This window comes from Bubalus kerabau, chromosome 8 (genome assembly GCF_029407905.1).
Source record: "Bubalus kerabau isolate K-KA32 ecotype Philippines breed swamp buffalo chromosome 8, PCC_UOA_SB_1v2, whole genome shotgun sequence".
NCBI classification, from domain to species: Eukaryota; Metazoa; Chordata; class Mammalia; order Artiodactyla; family Bovidae; genus Bubalus; species Bubalus kerabau.
This window is the reverse complement of record NC_073631.1, coordinates 75,184,770-75,202,068: the sequence shown is the minus strand read 5'-3', so window position 1 is coordinate 75,202,068 and position 17,299 is coordinate 75,184,770. Positions and strand designations below refer to the sequence as shown.

The 17,299-nt window shown below is 38.7% G+C and overlaps 1 protein-coding gene across 4 annotated transcripts in view; it reads left to right on the top strand.

The window, feature by feature from the left end:
• STK31 (serine/threonine kinase 31) overlaps positions 1 to 14,656 on the top strand; it is a 70,165-nt gene extending 55,509 nt beyond the window's left edge. For 3 of the 4 annotated variants that reach the window (XM_055590592.1, XM_055590591.1, XM_055590588.1), the window contains 2 exons: positions 10,065 to 10,133; positions 14,342 to 14,656. In XM_055590592.1, the coding sequence (XP_055446567.1) occupies positions 10,065 to 10,133; positions 14,342 to 14,569 (297 nt within the window). In that variant the 3' untranslated portion in view covers positions 14,570 to 14,656. The remainder of the gene's footprint in view (positions 1 to 10,064; positions 10,134 to 14,341) is intronic. The other variant, XM_055590590.1, reaches the window with a different exon arrangement.
• Positions 14,657 to 17,299: the final 2,643 nt, after the last annotated feature.

The following is a 17,299-nucleotide window of genomic DNA, read 5'->3' as shown; positions in this document are numbered from 1 at the left end:
CTTTCTCTTGTTCAAATTGGGTATTTTGTGGTATTTCTGTCTTCAATCTCATTGGTGCTTTCCATTGTCATATTTATTCTATATTGAGCCAGTCCAATGAGTTTTTTCTTTCTGTTGTTCTCTTGGTTGTTTTTCAGTTCTAAAATTTCTATTTGATTTTCTCTATCGCTTCTGTCTTCTTTGCTGAGGCTTTCTTTTTTTTTTTTTTTCTTTCATGCAGGTTTCTAATTGGTCTCTAAGCATTGTTATGATGGTTATTTTAAATTCTTTGTCAGATAATCCGTATATGTGTGTCATCTTGATGTCTGTTGATTATCTTTTTCTCATTTAAGATCTTCTTGTTGACGTGATTTTTAACTGTAGCCTGAACATTTCTGGTATTATGTTCTGAGACTGTGCATCCTATTTAGTCTTTTTTCTTTGCAGACAGTTACCCTGTATAGGTGTAGTGTAGTTTCAGATGAGATTAGATCTGCAGCTCCCCTCTGAGCTCAGCTGACACCACCTCAGCAAAAGTGAAATGCTGATTTGCACTCTGCTTTACCTCTTCTTTTCCCTGGTGGGTAGGAGAGGAAATCATCTCTCTATTGACTCCTGTTGATAACTGGGGAGAGGGGGAGCAAAGTGTTAAACTATTACTGCCTTGTTGCTGCCTTGTGAGGGTATAAGTTTAACTTCCACTGGCGTGGTCCTGCTGACCCTTGGGGAATAGAGAGGGAAAATAGAGTGCTGGCTAATAGTGCCTACACTACTTTTTCTGCTTTGTTGCTGCTGAGGGCAGAGTAGAAGATACCTCTCTGCTGGGTCCCATTGGCAGTACCAGTTTGGGTAGATTGCAGCTAGTGCCATCATATACAACTTTGTTCTGCCTCTTTGTTGATGGGTAGGGTGGAGGTCCAACTCCGCACTCAGTCTTCCTGACACATTTTTCCCTTGGTATTTGGCTGGAATAGAGACTATGACTATATTCTTTGCAGCCAAAGATGGAGAAGCTCTATACAGTCAGCTAAAATAAGACTGGGAGAGATTGTGGCTCAGATCATGAACTCCTTATTGCCAGATTCAGACTTAAATTGAAGAAAGTAGGGAAAACCACTGGACCATTCAGGTATGACCTAAATCAAATCTCTTATGATTATACAGTGGAAATGAGTAATAGATTTAAGGGACTAGATCTGATAGACAAAGTGACTGATGAACTATGGACGGAGGTTCGCGACATTCTACAGGAGACAGGGATCAAGACCATCCCCAAGAAAAAGAAAAGCAAAAAAGCAAAATGGCTGTCTGAGGAGGCCTTACAAATAGCTGTGAAAAGAAGCGAAGCGAAAAGCAAAGGAAAGATATACCCATTTGAATGCAGAGTTCCAAAGAAGAGCAAGGAGAGATAAGAAAGCCTTCCTCAGCGATCAGTGCAAAGAAATAGAGGAAAAAAATAGAATGGGAAAGACTAGAGATCTCTTCAAGAAAATGAGAGATACCAAGGGAACATTTCATGCAAAGATGGGCTTAATAAAGACAGAAAGGGTATGGACCTAACAGAAGCAGAAGATACTAAGAAGAGGTGGCAAGAATACACAGAAGAACTATACAAAAAAGATCTTCATGACCCAGATAATCACGATGGTGTGATCACTGACCTAGAGCCAGACATCCTGGAATGTGAAGTCAAGTGGGACTTAGGAAGCATCACTACGAACAAAGCCAGTGGAGGTGATGGAATTCCAGTTGAGCTATTTCAAATCCTGAAAGATGATGCTGTTAAGGTGCTGCACTCAATATTCCAGCAAATTTGGAAAACTCAGCAGTGGCCACAGGACTGGAAAAGGCCAGTTTTCATTCCAATCCCAAAGAAAGGCAATGCCAAAGAATGTTCAAACTACCGCACAATTGCATTCATCTCACATGCTAGTAAAGTAATGCTCAAAATTCTCCAAGCCAGGCTTCAGCAATATGTGAACCGTGAACTTCCTGATATTCAAGCTGGTTTTAGAAAAGGCAGAGGAACCAGAGATCAAATTGCCAACATCTGCTGGGTCATCGAAAAAGCAAGAGAGTTCCAGAGGAACATCTATTTCTGCTTTATTGACTATGCCAAAGCCTTTGACTGTGTGGATCACAATAAACTGTGGGAAATTCTGAAAGAGATGGGAATACCAGACCACCTGATGTGCTTTTTAAGAAACTATGCAGGTCAGGAAGCAAGAGTTAGAACTGGACATGGAACAACAGACTGGTTCCAAATAGGAAAAGGAATACGTCAAGGCTGTATATTGTCACCCTGCTTATTTAACTTCTATGGAGAGTACATCATAAGAAACGCTGGGCTGGAAGAAGTACAAGCTGGAATCAAGATTGCTGGGAGAAATATCAATAACCTCAGATATGCAGAGGACAGCACCCTTATGGCAGAAAGCAAAGAACTAAATAGCCTCTTGATGAAAGTAAAAGAGAAGAGTGAAAAGGTTGGCTTAAAGCTCATCATTCAGAAAACTAAGATCATGGCATCTGGTCCCATCAATTCAGTTCAGTTCAGTTGCTCAGTTGTGTCCGACTCTTTTTGACCCCATGAATCGCAACAGCTCAGGCCTCCCTGTCCATCACCAACTCCGGGAGTTCACCCAGACTCACGTCCATTGAGTCAGTGATGCCATCCAGTCATCTCATCCTCTGTCGTCCCCTTCTCCTCCTGCCCCCAATCCCTCCCAGCATCAGAGTCTTTTCCAATGAGTCAACTCATCACATGAGGTGGCCAAAGTACTGGAGTTTCAGCTTTAGCATCATTCCTTCCAAAGAAATCCCAGGGCTGATCTCCTTCAGAATGGACTGGTTGGATCTCCTTGCAGTCCAAGGGACTCTCAACAGTCTTCTCCAACACCACAGTTCAAAAACATCAATTCTTCGCTGCTCAGCCTTCTTCACAGTCCAACTCTCACATCCATACATGACCACAGGAAAAACCGTAGCCTTGACTAGACAAACCTTTGTTGGCAAAGTAATGTCTCTGGTTTTCAATACGCTATCTAGGTTGGTCATAACTTTCCTTCCAAGGAGTAAGCGTCTTTTAATTTCATGGCTGCAGTCACCATCTGCAGTGATTTTGGAGCCCCAAAAAATAAAGTCTGACACTGTTTCCACTGTTTCCCCATCTATTTCCCATGAAGTGATGGGACCGGATGCCATGATCTTTGTTTTCTGAATGTTGAGCTTTAAGCCAACTTTTTCACTCTCCACTTTCACTTTCATCAAGAGGCTTTTGAGTTCCTCTTCACTTTCTGCCATAAGGGTGGTGTCATCTGCATATCTGAGGTTATTGATATTTCTCCCGACAATCTTGATTCCAGCTTGTACTTCTTCCAGCCCAGCGTTTCTCATGATGTACTTTGCATAGAAGTTAAATAAGCAGGGTGACAATATACAGCCTTGACGTACTCCTTTTCCTATTTGGAACCAGTCTGTTGTTCCATGTCCAGTTCTAACTGCTGCTTCCTGACCTGCATACAAATTTCTCAAGAGGCAGATCAGGTGGTCTGGTATTCCCATCTCTTTCAGAATTTCCCACAGTTTATTGTGATCCACACAGTCAAAGGCTTTGGCATAGTCAATAAAGCAGAAATAGATGTTTTTCTGGAACTCTCTTGCTTTTTCGATGACCCAGCAGATGTTGGCAATTTGATCTCTGGTTCCTCTGCCTTTTCTAAAACCAGCTTGAATATCAGGAAGTTCACGGTTCACATATTGCTGAAGCCTGGCTTGGAGAATTTTGAGCATTACTTTACTAGCGTGTGAGATGAGTGCAATTGTGCGGTAGTTTGAACATTCTTTGGCATTGCCTTTCTTTGGGATTGGAATGAAAACGGACCTTTTCCAGTCCTGTGGCCACTGCTGAGTTTTCCAAATTTGCTGGTTCCATCACTTCATGGCAAATAGATGGGGAAACAGTGGCTGACTTTATTTTTGGGGCCTCCAAAATCACTGCAGATGGTGATTGCAGCCGTGACATTAAAAGACAAAATTAAAAGCTTACTCCTTGGAAGGAAAGTTATGACCAACCTAGACAGCATATTAAAAAGCAGAGACATTACTTTGTCAACAAAGATCCGTCTAGTAAAGGCTGTGGTTTTTCCAGTAGTCATGCATGGATGTGAGAGTTGGACTGTAAAGAAAGCTGAGCACCGAGGGTTGATGCTTTTGAACTGTGGTGTTGGAGAAGACTCTTGAGAGTCCCTTGGACTGCCAGGAGATTGAACCAGTCCATCCTAAAGGAGATCAGTCCTGAGTGTTCATTGGAAGGACTGATGTTGAAGCTGAAACTCCAATACTTTGGCCACCTGATGCGAAGAGCTGACTCATTTGAAAAGACCCTGATGCGGAAAAGATTGAGGGCAGGAGGAGAAGGGGATGACAGAGGATGAGATGGCTGGATGGCATCACCGACTCAATGGACATGAGTTTGAGTAAACTCTGGGAGTTGATGATGGACAGGGAGGCCTGACATGCTGGGGTTCATGGGGTCACAAAGAGTCAGACATGACTGAGCTACTGAACTGAACCAAAAACATTTTCTGTTCTACAAGACCCTATTCCCAGTCCTTTGACTAGATGTAGTAGGCTTTTCTTGGGATTTTTTTGTTCTGTGGCTCTTGCCATTTCTGGGTTGCAGACTTCTCTAGCATCCAGTGTGAGATATAGGAGAGTCAAAAATAAAACCCTCGGAATTCACCATTGTGTCATTTCTTAAGTCCCAAGGTTCCTTGTCACTTCACCTTCTTCTTTCCATTTTACCTTCTCATTTCCACCTTTCTGGGTCGTCTTAGGTTTGTTGATTGTTTTTATTTGGATTTAAAAGTGGATACTAGTGTGAAATGGAAGCCCTTGAATACCATGGGAAGTGAATGTTTTTGAAGAATGTTGACACCCCATCAGTCTCAGTTCTGTTAGGTCTCAGGGCTTTTTTTTTTAGTCGTTTAACCTGCCCACAGCCCATTCATTCTCATATTTCCTTCAATGATTACTTAAACCTTTTACTGCTATCCTCAGGCCCCTGCCTAAATTTCATCCCCATTCATTTAAGTAGACCTTGGCCTTAAAAAAAGAAAAACAAAAACGGAGATCATGGTAATGTGCTTTCCATCGAATTTCAGTGCTTCTGTCTACAAACTGGTTGTGTCTTTACCCAGTTTTCTGTCTTCTACTCCTGTCTCAGAGAATTAAAGTGCTCCTCCTTCATTGCAAGCCTTCTGTATGTGCCCTCGACCTTCATTGTATCTTTAGTCTATTTCTCTTTTCACCTTCCCTTCAGCCTAAAATTATGGGTAAGTCTGATCTATCTGCAAAAATATCTACAGTAATTATTTTCTATGACACACCACCTACTAAATTCTTTTTTGCCTTATATTTGGGCATTTCTTTTAATCCTCTTTAGTACTGCCTATCTATTAAACATTAGCACTTCTAAGGATTTAGCTCACAACCTGCTGAAGTTTTCACTTACAGACCTCTCTTGGCTGGTGTTTTTTATTTTCATTCTTGTGTCACCTGTTTGTTGTGATTCTCACATTTAAGAGTAAATCTTGAATGATTTGCATTGTTACACAACAGAAACCGACACAGAATTATAAAACTGTTCCTCCAATTAAAAATACATCAATTAATTTTTTAAAAAGTAATCTAGTCCTTTTGCCAGAGTGTCAGCATTGTATGTGTGTGTGTGTGTGTGTGTGTGTGTGTGTGTGTGTGTGTGTGTGTGTATATATATGCCTTCTTTCTGGCTAACTTTACCTTCATTTACAAAATACCTTGTCTTGTTCCAGAAAGGCTATAAGGCAGTTTATGGGGGTATTGAAAGCAGAACAGGACATTATATATTGAAGATGAGAAGAAAGAAAAAAAGGATGTGGATATAAAGTGGAGCCATGAATGGGAGTGCTTCAAAATGCACACCACAAAAACCTATATAAAGCTGATAATATACAATGTATGTGTTGCCATTCCTTTTTTCTGTGCTCATAGTAGACCCTGCAACATAATAATCATGTTCACTGAGCTCTTACATGACCTCAAACAGCACCCATTAAGAAGTAGCACTGACTGAACAGAGTTGGTATTTATAAACAGGCCCGTTTCCCATCCCTGATGAATGAGTCACTAGGATAGCTCTTATCTTTCTTCCAACCATTATGAGAAACCTAATCTGTTGTTCAAATAATCATCCCTCAGGTAAAAGCAAGTCAGGCAGTAGGACAAGCACAGTTATTGTCTTAACTGTTGTGGAAAGTTGTACATATTTAAAGCAAAGGAAGAAATAAGGAAACCCCTTATCTTCAGCCAGATTCAACTATTGTCAATATTTAATTATAGTTGTTCTTGGTAATAAGACCGGGGATCCTCATAGAGACAGTATATACATTGCTGACTATATGTTCTAGTTCAGTTCAGTTCAATCCAGTTGCTCAGTTGTGTCCAACTCTTTGCAACCCCATAAATCGCAGCATGCCAGGCCTCCCTGTCCATCACCAACTCCTGGAGTTCACCCAAACTCATGTGCATCGAGTCAGTGATGCCACCCAGCCATCTCATTCTCTGTAGTCCCCTTCTCCTCCTGCCCCCAATCCCTCCCATCATCAAGGTCTTTTCCAATGAGTCAACTCTTCGCATGAGGTGGCCAAAGTATTGGAGTTTCAGCTTCAGCATCAGCCCTTCCAATGAACATCCGGGACCGGTCTCCTTTAGGATGGACTGGTTGGATCTCCTTGCAGTCCAAGAGACTCAAAAGAGTCTTCTCTAGCACCACAGTTCAAAAGCATCAGTTCTTCAGCGCTCAGCTTTCTTCACAGTCCAACTCTCACATCCATACATGACCACTGGAAAAACCATAGCCTTGACTAGACGAACCTTTTTTGGCAAAGTAATATCTCTTCTTTTTAATATGCTGTCTAGGTTGGTCATAACTTTCCTTTCAAGGAGTAAGTGTCTTTTAATTTTCTGACTGCAGTCACTATCTGCAATGATTTTGGAGCCCAAAAAAAGTCTGACACTGTTTCCACTGTTTCCCCATCTATTTGCCATGAAGTGATGGGACCAGATGCCATCATCTTAGTTTTCTGAATGTTGAGCTTTAAGCCAACATTTTCACTCTCCTCTTTAAGTTTCATCAAGAGGCTTTTTAGTTCCTCTTCAAACTCTCTTGCTTTTTCAGTGATCCAGTGGATGTTGGCAATTTGATCTCTGGTTCCTCTGCATTTTCTAAAACCAGCTTGAACATCTGGAAGTTCATGGTTCACATATTGCTGAAGCCTGGCTTGGAGAATTTTGAGCCTTACTTTACTAATATGTTCTAAGTTACCTGAAATTTTAAAAAAGTAGATAACACTTATGGAGTGTGTGCCATGCATCAGTTATTTTTAAGTATTTAACCACGTTAATTCTTATATTATCCTTATAAGTGAGTAACCTGAGGTAAAGAGAAATGAGATGATTTGTCCCAAATCCCCATGGCTGGTAATGAGTGGTTTTGTGTTATTTGGATAAATATTCAGAAGTAAAATAGCTGAGTCATATAAAAGTTCTGTTCCTAATTGAGGATTCTCTCTACTGTTTTACACAGCAGCTGCACTAATTTACGATCTCATCAATAGTCTACAAAGGTTCCAAGGTTCCTTTTTTTCCACATCCTCTGCAACACTTGTTCTTTCTTGTCTTTTTGATAATAGCTTTTTTCACAGTTGTGTGTCTTCCCCTATTCTACTGGTATGAGTGTTTTAACAGTTTGACCAAAGTGCTGAAGCCTTCTATTTAAGTTGCTTTACCCACCCCACTTTTAAATATCATTCTGTTGAACATCGAAATAGTGTTATAACTTCTGTTTCAGTCATCATATATGATTTAGGAAACTCATGATAGGAAGGAAAGTCTTTGGTATTTATTCATGTGTCTGTTCTTTACATGTCATTTCCTCTTTTCTAATGCTCCAATACTCCTTTTTTAGAAAAATTATTTCCTTTCTGTTTGAAGTATTTCCTTTAGCCATTCTTTAAATCTCATAGTGACAAATTCCTTTAGTTTTCCATCATCTGAAAACTGCTTGATTTTACCTTCTTTCCTGAGAGTTTCACTGAATACAGAATTTGTGGTTGAAAATTCTTTCTTTTTATCGGTTGAAAATGTGCCACTTATTGTTTCCATGGTTTTGCATGAGAAATTTTCTTTTATTCAAATTTCTATTACCGTGTAGGTAATGTTTCTTACGCTTATTTTCACTTAAAATTTTTCTTTGCTTTCAGTTTTCATAAATGTTATTTTTGTTATTTTCATTAGTCTTCATTAATTTCATTAATTTACTTTGTTTTTAGAAATGTAGTTTTCTTTGAGTTTACCCTATTTGAGTCATCTTTTTTTTAAAAAACTGGGTATTTTATATTAAAGAGAATTACTAATTTTTATTGTGATACTGTGATTGTGTCAAAACGAGAATTTATCTCTGTTTATAAAAGTGGAAGAAAGTCAGAAGACACCTTGTCACTATGTTGTAGTCCAGTTCTGGGACTTTTCATCAGTTTGCCTTCCTCTTTTGACCTGTGGAGCTCTCCTTTGATTATATGTTATGTTATCTCCAACCTTTATAGTTGTACTTAGTGATGAGGAACAGGAAGAGATTAGAAGTGGCTTTGCTCATTTTTTAATTATAATATATGGAATTTATTTGGATCTGAATTTAAATAAATGATATAAAAGTACAAGTATGAGATGATTAAAAATTTGAAAACTTGATATTTTATATTAATTTTTAATGTGGTATTGTGATTCTGTCAAAATAAGACTTTATCTTTTAGAAATATCTCTTCATGGCAGATAGGTAGGGAAGAGTGGAAACAGTGACAGATTTTATTTTCTTGGGTGCCAGAATCACTGTGGATGGTGACTGCAGCCATGAAATTAAAAGATGCTTGTTCCTTGAAAGAAAAAATGATGAAAAATATAGACAGCAAGTAAAAAAGCAGAGATATCACTTTGCCAATAAAGGACTGTATAATCAAAGCTATGGTTTTTCCAGTAGTCATGTATGGATGTGAGAGTTTGACCATAAAGAAGGCTGAGCGCCACAGAATTGATGCTTTCCAATTGTGGTGCTGGAGAAGACTCTAGAGAATCCCTTGGACTGAAAGGAAATAAGACCAGTCAATCCTAAAGGAAATCAGTCCTTAATATAATTGGAAGAATTGATGCTAAAGCGCCAATACTTTGGCCACCTGATGCGAAGTGCTGATTCATTGGAAATGACCTTGGTGCTGCAAAAGACTGAGGACAGGAGGAGAAGCAGGCAGCAGAGGATGAGATGATTGGAGAGCATCACTGATTCAATGTACAGGAGTTTGAACAAACTCTGGAAGATAGTGGAGGACAGGGAAACCTGGTGTGCTACAGTTCCTGGGTTTGCAAAGAGTCAGACACAACTTAGTGACAGAACAACAAGTGTGATTTTGTGATTATGTCAAAATAAGACTTGATCTTTTAGAAGTATCTACTAAAATATTTATAGATAAAATTATGAGATGTGTAGAATTTGCCTCAGTATGCATGGATTTGTACATAGGGCAAAAGTGGTCATTGGTTGATGGTTGTCAGGGCTGGGTGATGGATACATGGGATTTAGAGTATCTTTGTACATGTAAGAAATTCTTCATATTTAATAATTCATAAAATGTTAACAAGAATTTCTTGAACACAGGTATTAGGGAAGAAGGAAACTTGCATGATAAATTTTCTTTGTGTTTAACGTATGAGTATTGGTGAAACCGACACCTTATAAGCCACTGCATTTTAATATATTTGCTTGTAAATGAAGTATTAAATGTGCTTAGAGTGTGTGCATTGGTATGTTAGGAACCCCAGGGACTGTTTTGTAGTTATTATTATGAAAGTTTTTTTTTTGTTTTGCAAAGACTAATATGCTTTCTTTGAGTTCTTCTCTTCTCTCTAGAACCTGAACAGTTTCAGAGTTGCCTTTGCTGTAGGATTGGTATTTTAGTATGTTTGGAATTTATTCAGTCTCATTTCTTTAACAGCTTTCAGTTCAGAATCAGGAATTTGAAACTAATGAGGATGGAATCCCAAAGATGGATCAGTTTCATTTGGTATGTGACCTTTTTGTCATTTACTTGTTGGAAACCTGTGATATAGGTGTGAACAGTAGTATCAACTTACTTAACTGAAGAAGTCCTCTAATTTTTATAAGAATACAAATAACATTCCCAGTAAAGAAGTATTGAAAAAATTCAAGTGCCCTACTTACACCATTGCCAGAAACTTATTGCTAGAGATTACTACTGGAATTTTTCAGATAAATTATATATATAGTCTGTGTAATAATTAAGGAAAAGCAGTAGTTTCTATATCTTCAAAGATAATATTTTATTAAAATTAGTGTTCTACTACTTTTTATAAGTACCTAGTTGTATCTTTCAGAGAAGGCAATGGCACCCCACTCCAGTACTCTTGCCTGGAAAATCCCATGGACGGACGCGCCTAGTAGGCTGCAGTCCATGGGGTCGCTAAGAGTCGGACATGACTGAGCGACTTCGCTTTCACTTTTCAGTTTCATGCATTGGAGAAGGAAATGGCAACCCACTCCAGTGTTCTTGCCTGGAGAATCCCAGGGACCGGGGAGCCTGGTGGGGTGCCGTCTGTGGGGTCGCACAGAGTCAGACATGACTGAAGCGACTTAGCAGCAGCAGCAGCAGCAGCAGCTGTGTCTTTTCTTTGTCATTCATCTGTGTTATTCATATTGCTTTAAGATATACATATGTATACAACCAACATATTTTGAGTATCTGTTCTATATTAGGAATTGAACTAGGGTCTGCTTTTTAGGATTGAAACATTGAAGAAATTAATCATTTAGAAATATGAACAAGTAAACAACCAATATCTGTATATATAGAGTATTAAGAAAATAGTTTGGTGGAAGCTAATATTTAATTTGTCAGGAAAAGATGGAGGGAAGAAGCTATTCATAAATGCCACCACATAGTTATTTGAAGTGAACCTTCAAGGTTGAATTAGGATTTTATGAAAGTTAGAATGAGGTACTAGACATTTCAGGTAAAGACAGTATCTGAACTAAGACACGAAAATATTAAAGTCTTTTGTAATGGAATCATCCCCAGTGTGACTAGATGTTAAGGGGTTAAATATGGCAGTAAACAAGTCTATAAAAGTATAATGACCTTCCCTGGTGGTTCAGTGGTTACAAATCCTCCTACCGTTGCAGGGGACATGGGTTTGCTCCCTGGTCTGGGAAGATTTCACATATTGCAGGGCAGCTAAGGCTGTGGGCTGCAACTGCTGAAGCCCACGTGCCCTAGAGCCCTTGTTCTGCAACGAGAAGCCACCACAATGAGAAGCCCACACATCACAACTAGAAAACAGCCCCTCTTAGCACAAATAGAGAAAGGTCTCACGCAGCAATGAAGATCCAGTGCAGCCAAAAAATAATAATAATTTTTTTTTAAGTATAATGATCAGGCTGTAAAAGTTCTCTTGCCAGTTTTTTTTTAAAGAAATTATTTATTTTATGTTTTACAACTGCTTTTATGGCTTTAAGAGCAATTTTAAGATTTATAGAAAAAGTGAATAGAAGGTAGAGATTTCCCATATATCTCCTTCTCTCTTATACACAGTTTATCCATTATCAACATTCCCTCCCAGAGTTATTTGTTGCAGTTGATAACTCCATTGACACATCGTTGTTGCCTTAAGTCCATCATTTGTATTAGGGCTTACTCTTAGTGTGGTACATTCTTAAAGTTTGAACACATGTATATTGCCATATATCTACCATTAATATACAGAGTATTTTCACTGCCCTAAAAATCCTCTATAGTCTACCTGTTCATCTCTACTTTCTCCAAACCCCTGAAGACGGATATTTTTCTTGTCTCCATAGTTTTGACTTTTCCAGAATGTCATGTAGTTGGAATCATACAGTATGTAGTCTCTTAAAATTGGCTTTTTTCCACATAATCGTATGCATGTAAGATTCCTTCACATCTTTTCATGATTTGATAGTTCATTTATTCTTAGCCTTTATCCATTATCTGTATGTACCACAGTCTATTTATACGTTCACCTACCGAAGGACAACTTGGTTGTTTCCAGGTTTTGACAAATTATGAATGAAACTGCAGTAAACATCCATGTGCAGGTTTTTGTGTGGATGTAAGTTTTTATTTCCTTGGAGTGCAATTGTTGGATTATATGGTAATAGTATTTTTAAATAGTATAGTTTTTAATAGTAGTTTTAAATAATATAGTATAGAACTGTCTTCTAAGTACCATTTTTGAGTTTTGGTTGCCATCAGCAATAAATGAGAGTTGCTCCACAGCCTGACTGCTATTCAGTCAGTATTTTGGGTTGTGGCCATTCTTACAGATGTATACTAGTATCTCATTGGGCTTTCTGGGTGACTTAGTGGTAAAGGATTTGCCTCCCAATGCAGGAGACACGGGTTCTATCCCTGGCTTAGGAAGATCCCAAGGAAATGACAACCCACTCCAGTCTCCTTACCTGGAAAATCCCATGACAGAGGAGTCTAGCAGGCCACGGTCCATGACGTCACAAATGAATCAGACACACCTTAGTGACTAAACAATAAAAACAACACATACTAAAGATACTATTGAAAGGTTGTTGCTGAACCAGGAAAGACGCTGGGATTCTTCGCCTCCAGAGGAGAAGAATTCAATCTGGGGCCAGAGATGAGTCTTGATTGCTCAGAGCTTTTATGTAATAAAGTTTTATTAAAGTGTAAAAAATAGAGAAAGCTTCTGACATAGACATCAGAAGGGGGCAGAAAGAGTGCCCCCTTGCTTGTGTTAGCAAGGGAGTTACATACTTTTTATGTAACAGACGCAGGCAGACGTAGCCTGCAATGCCGGAGACCTGGGTTCGATTCCTGGGTTGGGAAGATCCCCTGGAGAAGGAAATGGCAACCCACTCCAGTATTCTTGCTTGGAGAATCCCGTGGACAGAGGAGCCTGGTGGGCTGCAGTCCACGGGGTCGCAAAGAGTCGGACACAACTGAGTGACTTCACTTTACATACTTTTTAATTAGTTATTACAGTAAATCAAAAGAATATCTGGAGGTTGTAAAGATCTTACTAGACCCACTCCCATAATTTGCATTTTAAGGTAATAGGATTAGCCAGAAGGTTTTCAGGAAGGAGAAACTGTCCTCAAGCAGGATACATTGTTGTTATATAATCCTTAGTACAGAGTTTAAACTGAGTTGTTTGTTGTGTGATCATCAGTTATAGATACATCAGGCTTAAAGATTAAAAACGTTTTATGTGACTAAGACTAAGGAATGTAGAGGGAAAAGGGTTTGTCCTTCTCCTTGAGAATTCCAGACCGCTGTCTCCTCAAGAATCCCAGACCCCTCTCTCCTTGGGGACCCCTGGACTTCTTATCAACCTGCCAATGAATTGACTCTCTCAGTATCTTAAACATTTTAAATATGTTTAAAAACATACTCTGTAGAATGCAGTATGGGCATTGACATTCATTCAGTTACCAGATGGAAACTGAATACCTGCTCTATCACTGTGCTCATTGTTGGGGATGAAATGAGAAAGTAGAATTTCTGGTCTTATACTCTTTAGAGGACACTAGGAGTAAATAGGTGATTTTTATTCCATATGAAATGTGCTCTCATTAGAGTCATCCATAGGGAACAAAAAACAAAAAGCATATTTTGGGTGATGGAATTAATGGAAGAACAACATTATAGTGTTATTAACATGTGATAACACAAAATAAGATTCTTTGAAATCCTGGTACATAATAAATTCTGACCTCCATAATGATCATTCTAATGTTAGTGGTGGTGGATGTGTTTCAAGAGATCATTTCATAAGTGAAACCAAAAGCAGTTGACCAAGTAAAGGAGGCTACTGTTTCAGACAGAGGCACTTCAATGTAAAATTTTCAGTGTCAAATTCTGACTAGTCCCCTAAGAAAAGGGAAAATGGAAAGTAAAAAAAAATTAGATGTTTTTTGGGAATTTCACTTGTTTTTGATAAATATTTCAGTTGTGATTCTTTTCTTTTCCCTTCTGCATTACCCCCCTGTCATTTGATTCCATTGTTTTAATACTAGATTAATCCCTTTCCAATAAAAACCAGTTGATTTTGGTAAAAAGCTTTAAAAAAAATGGGAAAAATTGATTTTAGCTCTGTATCATTAATTGAAATTATTTTTGAATTGGGTACTCCTTATTACAAGTTTGTCCTTTTATTCATTTTGATTTTATCTTTGCTTTGTAACATCTCTTTTTTCTTGCAGGATGATAATGTCAAATCCCTCCTCTGTAGCTTGATCTGTTGTAGAAGTTCAATGACTGCCGAGCAGGTTTTGAATGCTGACTGTTTCTTGCTACCAAAGGGAAAATCAATGCCAAACTCAGAGAAATATACTGAATACATCCCCAAAAAAGAGGAAGAAGAATTAAAGGTGAAGAACTTGGATAAAGATAAGGAAAAGACAAGAAATGGTGAAGCCAGCTTTGATTGATAGATTAGTATTCTTTTGTTGTTGCAGGTGTTCCTTTTAAAACCTTTGTTTAGTTTGGTTAAATAAAAAATCTGGAAGTGTTCTGGAGCTAGTTGGGTTGTATCTTTGGTATTCTAGTTGTGAAAAATAAAAGATGTTTGGCTATGCAAAAAAAAAAATGTATATTTTGAAATTTCATTTAACTGGAGTTGTTAAGGAAGGATTTTATGTCTGTAGTTACTTTTTGAAATTGCATAATCAGCCTATATTACTTGTAATAGAAAAGATTATTAGATTGTTGGACAGGTTCTATACAGAGTTACAGTATGTAGGCCAGCTCACGATGAAGGGTGATACTTTTGTTTAACAGATGGTAGTTGGCATCTGCTTTATTCCCAGTTCTGGGAATATAAAGATAAATTTAATGTGGTCCTTACACTTAAAAGCACATACATATGTTGAGAAAGTTGGAGATCTAAACACATCTTCATAATACAATGTAGAATATCTAATGATAGCTCTGGACAGATTTTATTTGATTACACAGAAGGGATACTCATCCTGTGGAAGAGGGGTATCATGGAAACCTTTCTGGAGGAGGTACTACCATAGTTAAATCGTAAAGGATGAGTAGTAAAGGTGAAGGAGGATCAAGAGTACCTTCTTAGCAGAGAAAGCATGATGAGAGCACTGAGGGGAGAAGCAGTTTGTTGTGTTTAATAGAGACTAGTCATATGGGGGATATAACATGAAATACTAAAATGCCTCATACCTTATAATTTTGTAGGAAATGTGGAGCTATTGAAAAATTTTAGACCACTTTGGCTCCCTCAAAATCCATCTTATACCTACTACCAGGATAAGAGGTAGGGAGAGTGATCAAAAGGATATTATGATAAAGTAGGTGAGCTGTGATGAAAGTAAGATCTACAGAAAGAGAAAAAGTGATGAAACATATGGGTCAGATTTATGAAATAGGCCAAGTTTTGTTTGACTTGGTGATTGGAGCTTGGTGATCTGTAGACTAAAGTAGTATGTTAGAGTCTCTAAATGCCTATTCAAAAATCTAATCTTCCTTTCTTCCTTAGTAATATGTAACAGTTTTGTTTAGGATGGCAGTGTTCTTGGCTAAAAGAATACATTTATCATATTGCTTTTTAGTTTAAGCTTTTTGACTAGATTTTGCAAAGTAAGGCTCCTTTAAAGGAGCTGACTTAGACTGGAGATGTATCCTTTTATCCTGTCCTTTTCCTGTTGCCTAGAAGCTAACCTGGTGGTTAGAATCTGAGCAGTCTCCTTGGATCATGAAGTAACTTTGAGGATGAAGCTCATGAACTAGGAGGATGGAGCAGCAAGTTAGAAGAACTGATGTTTCTGGTAATTCTGGAGTGTTTGAACTACTCTCAAGATTTCATGTTACTTGAGAGAGGAAATCCTTATGTCAGAGTGTGGTCCCTATATCAACAGACTCAGCATCACCTGGAGGCTTATTTGAAATGCAAATTCTCGGCTCCACTCCAGATTTTATGAAGAATCTGGGGGTGGAGCCTGGCTGTCTCTTCTTTTTTTTTTGCATTTTTTTTTATTTTTATTTTTTTACTTTACAATATTGTATTGGTTTTGCCATACATCAGTATGAATCTGCCACAGGCATACACGTGTTCCCCATCCTGAACCCTCCTCCCTCCTCCCTCCCCGTACCATCCCTCTGGGTCGTCTCAGTGCACCAGGACATGGAAGCAACCTAGATATCCATCAGCAGATGAATGGATAAGAAAGCTGTGGTACATATACACAATGGAGTATTATGCAGCCATTAAAAAGAATACATTTGAATCGGTTCTAACGAGGTGGATGAAACTGGAGCCTGTTATACAGAGTGAAGTCTGTTTCTTAGGAAGCACTGTAAGTCATTGTTCAATCACACAGTCATGTCCGACTCTTTGCCACTCCATGGACTGCCCACACCAGGCTTCCCTGTCCATCACCAACTCCTGGAGCTTGCTCAAACTCATGTCCACTGTGTTGGTGATCCCATCTAACCATCTCATCCTCTGTAGTTCCCTTCTCCTGCCTTCAGCCTTTCCCAGCACCATGGTCTTTTCTAAGGAGTTAGTTCTTCGCATATGGTGGCCAAAGTATTGGCATTTCAGCCTCAGTATCAGTCCTTTCAATGAATATTCAGGACTGATTTCCTTTAGGATTGACTGGTTTAATCTCCTTTCAGTCCAAGGTACTCTCCAACACCACAGTTCAAAAGCATCAATTCTTCAGTGCTCAGCCTTCTTTATGGTCCAACTCTCACATCCATGCATGACTACTGCAAAAACCATAGCTTTGACTAGATGGACCTTTGTTGGCAAAGTAATGTCTCTGCTTTTTAATATGCTGTCTAGGTTGGTTGGTCATAGCTTTTCTTCCAAGGAGCAGGTGTTTTAATTTCATGGCTGCAGCCATCATCTGTAGTGATTTTGGAGCCCAAGAAAATAAAGTCTGTCACTGTTTGCATTGTTTCCTTGTCTATTTGCCATGAAGTGATGGGACCGGATACCATGATCTTAGTTGTTTGAATGTTAATTTTTAAGCCAAACTTTCCCCTCTCCTCTTTTACCTTCATCAAGAGGCTCTGTAGTTCCTCTTCACTTTCTGCCATAACGGTGGTGTCATCTGCATATCTAAGGTTATTGATATTTCTCCCAGCAGCCTTTATTCCAGTCATCCAGCCGGGAATTCTGCATGATGTACCCTGCA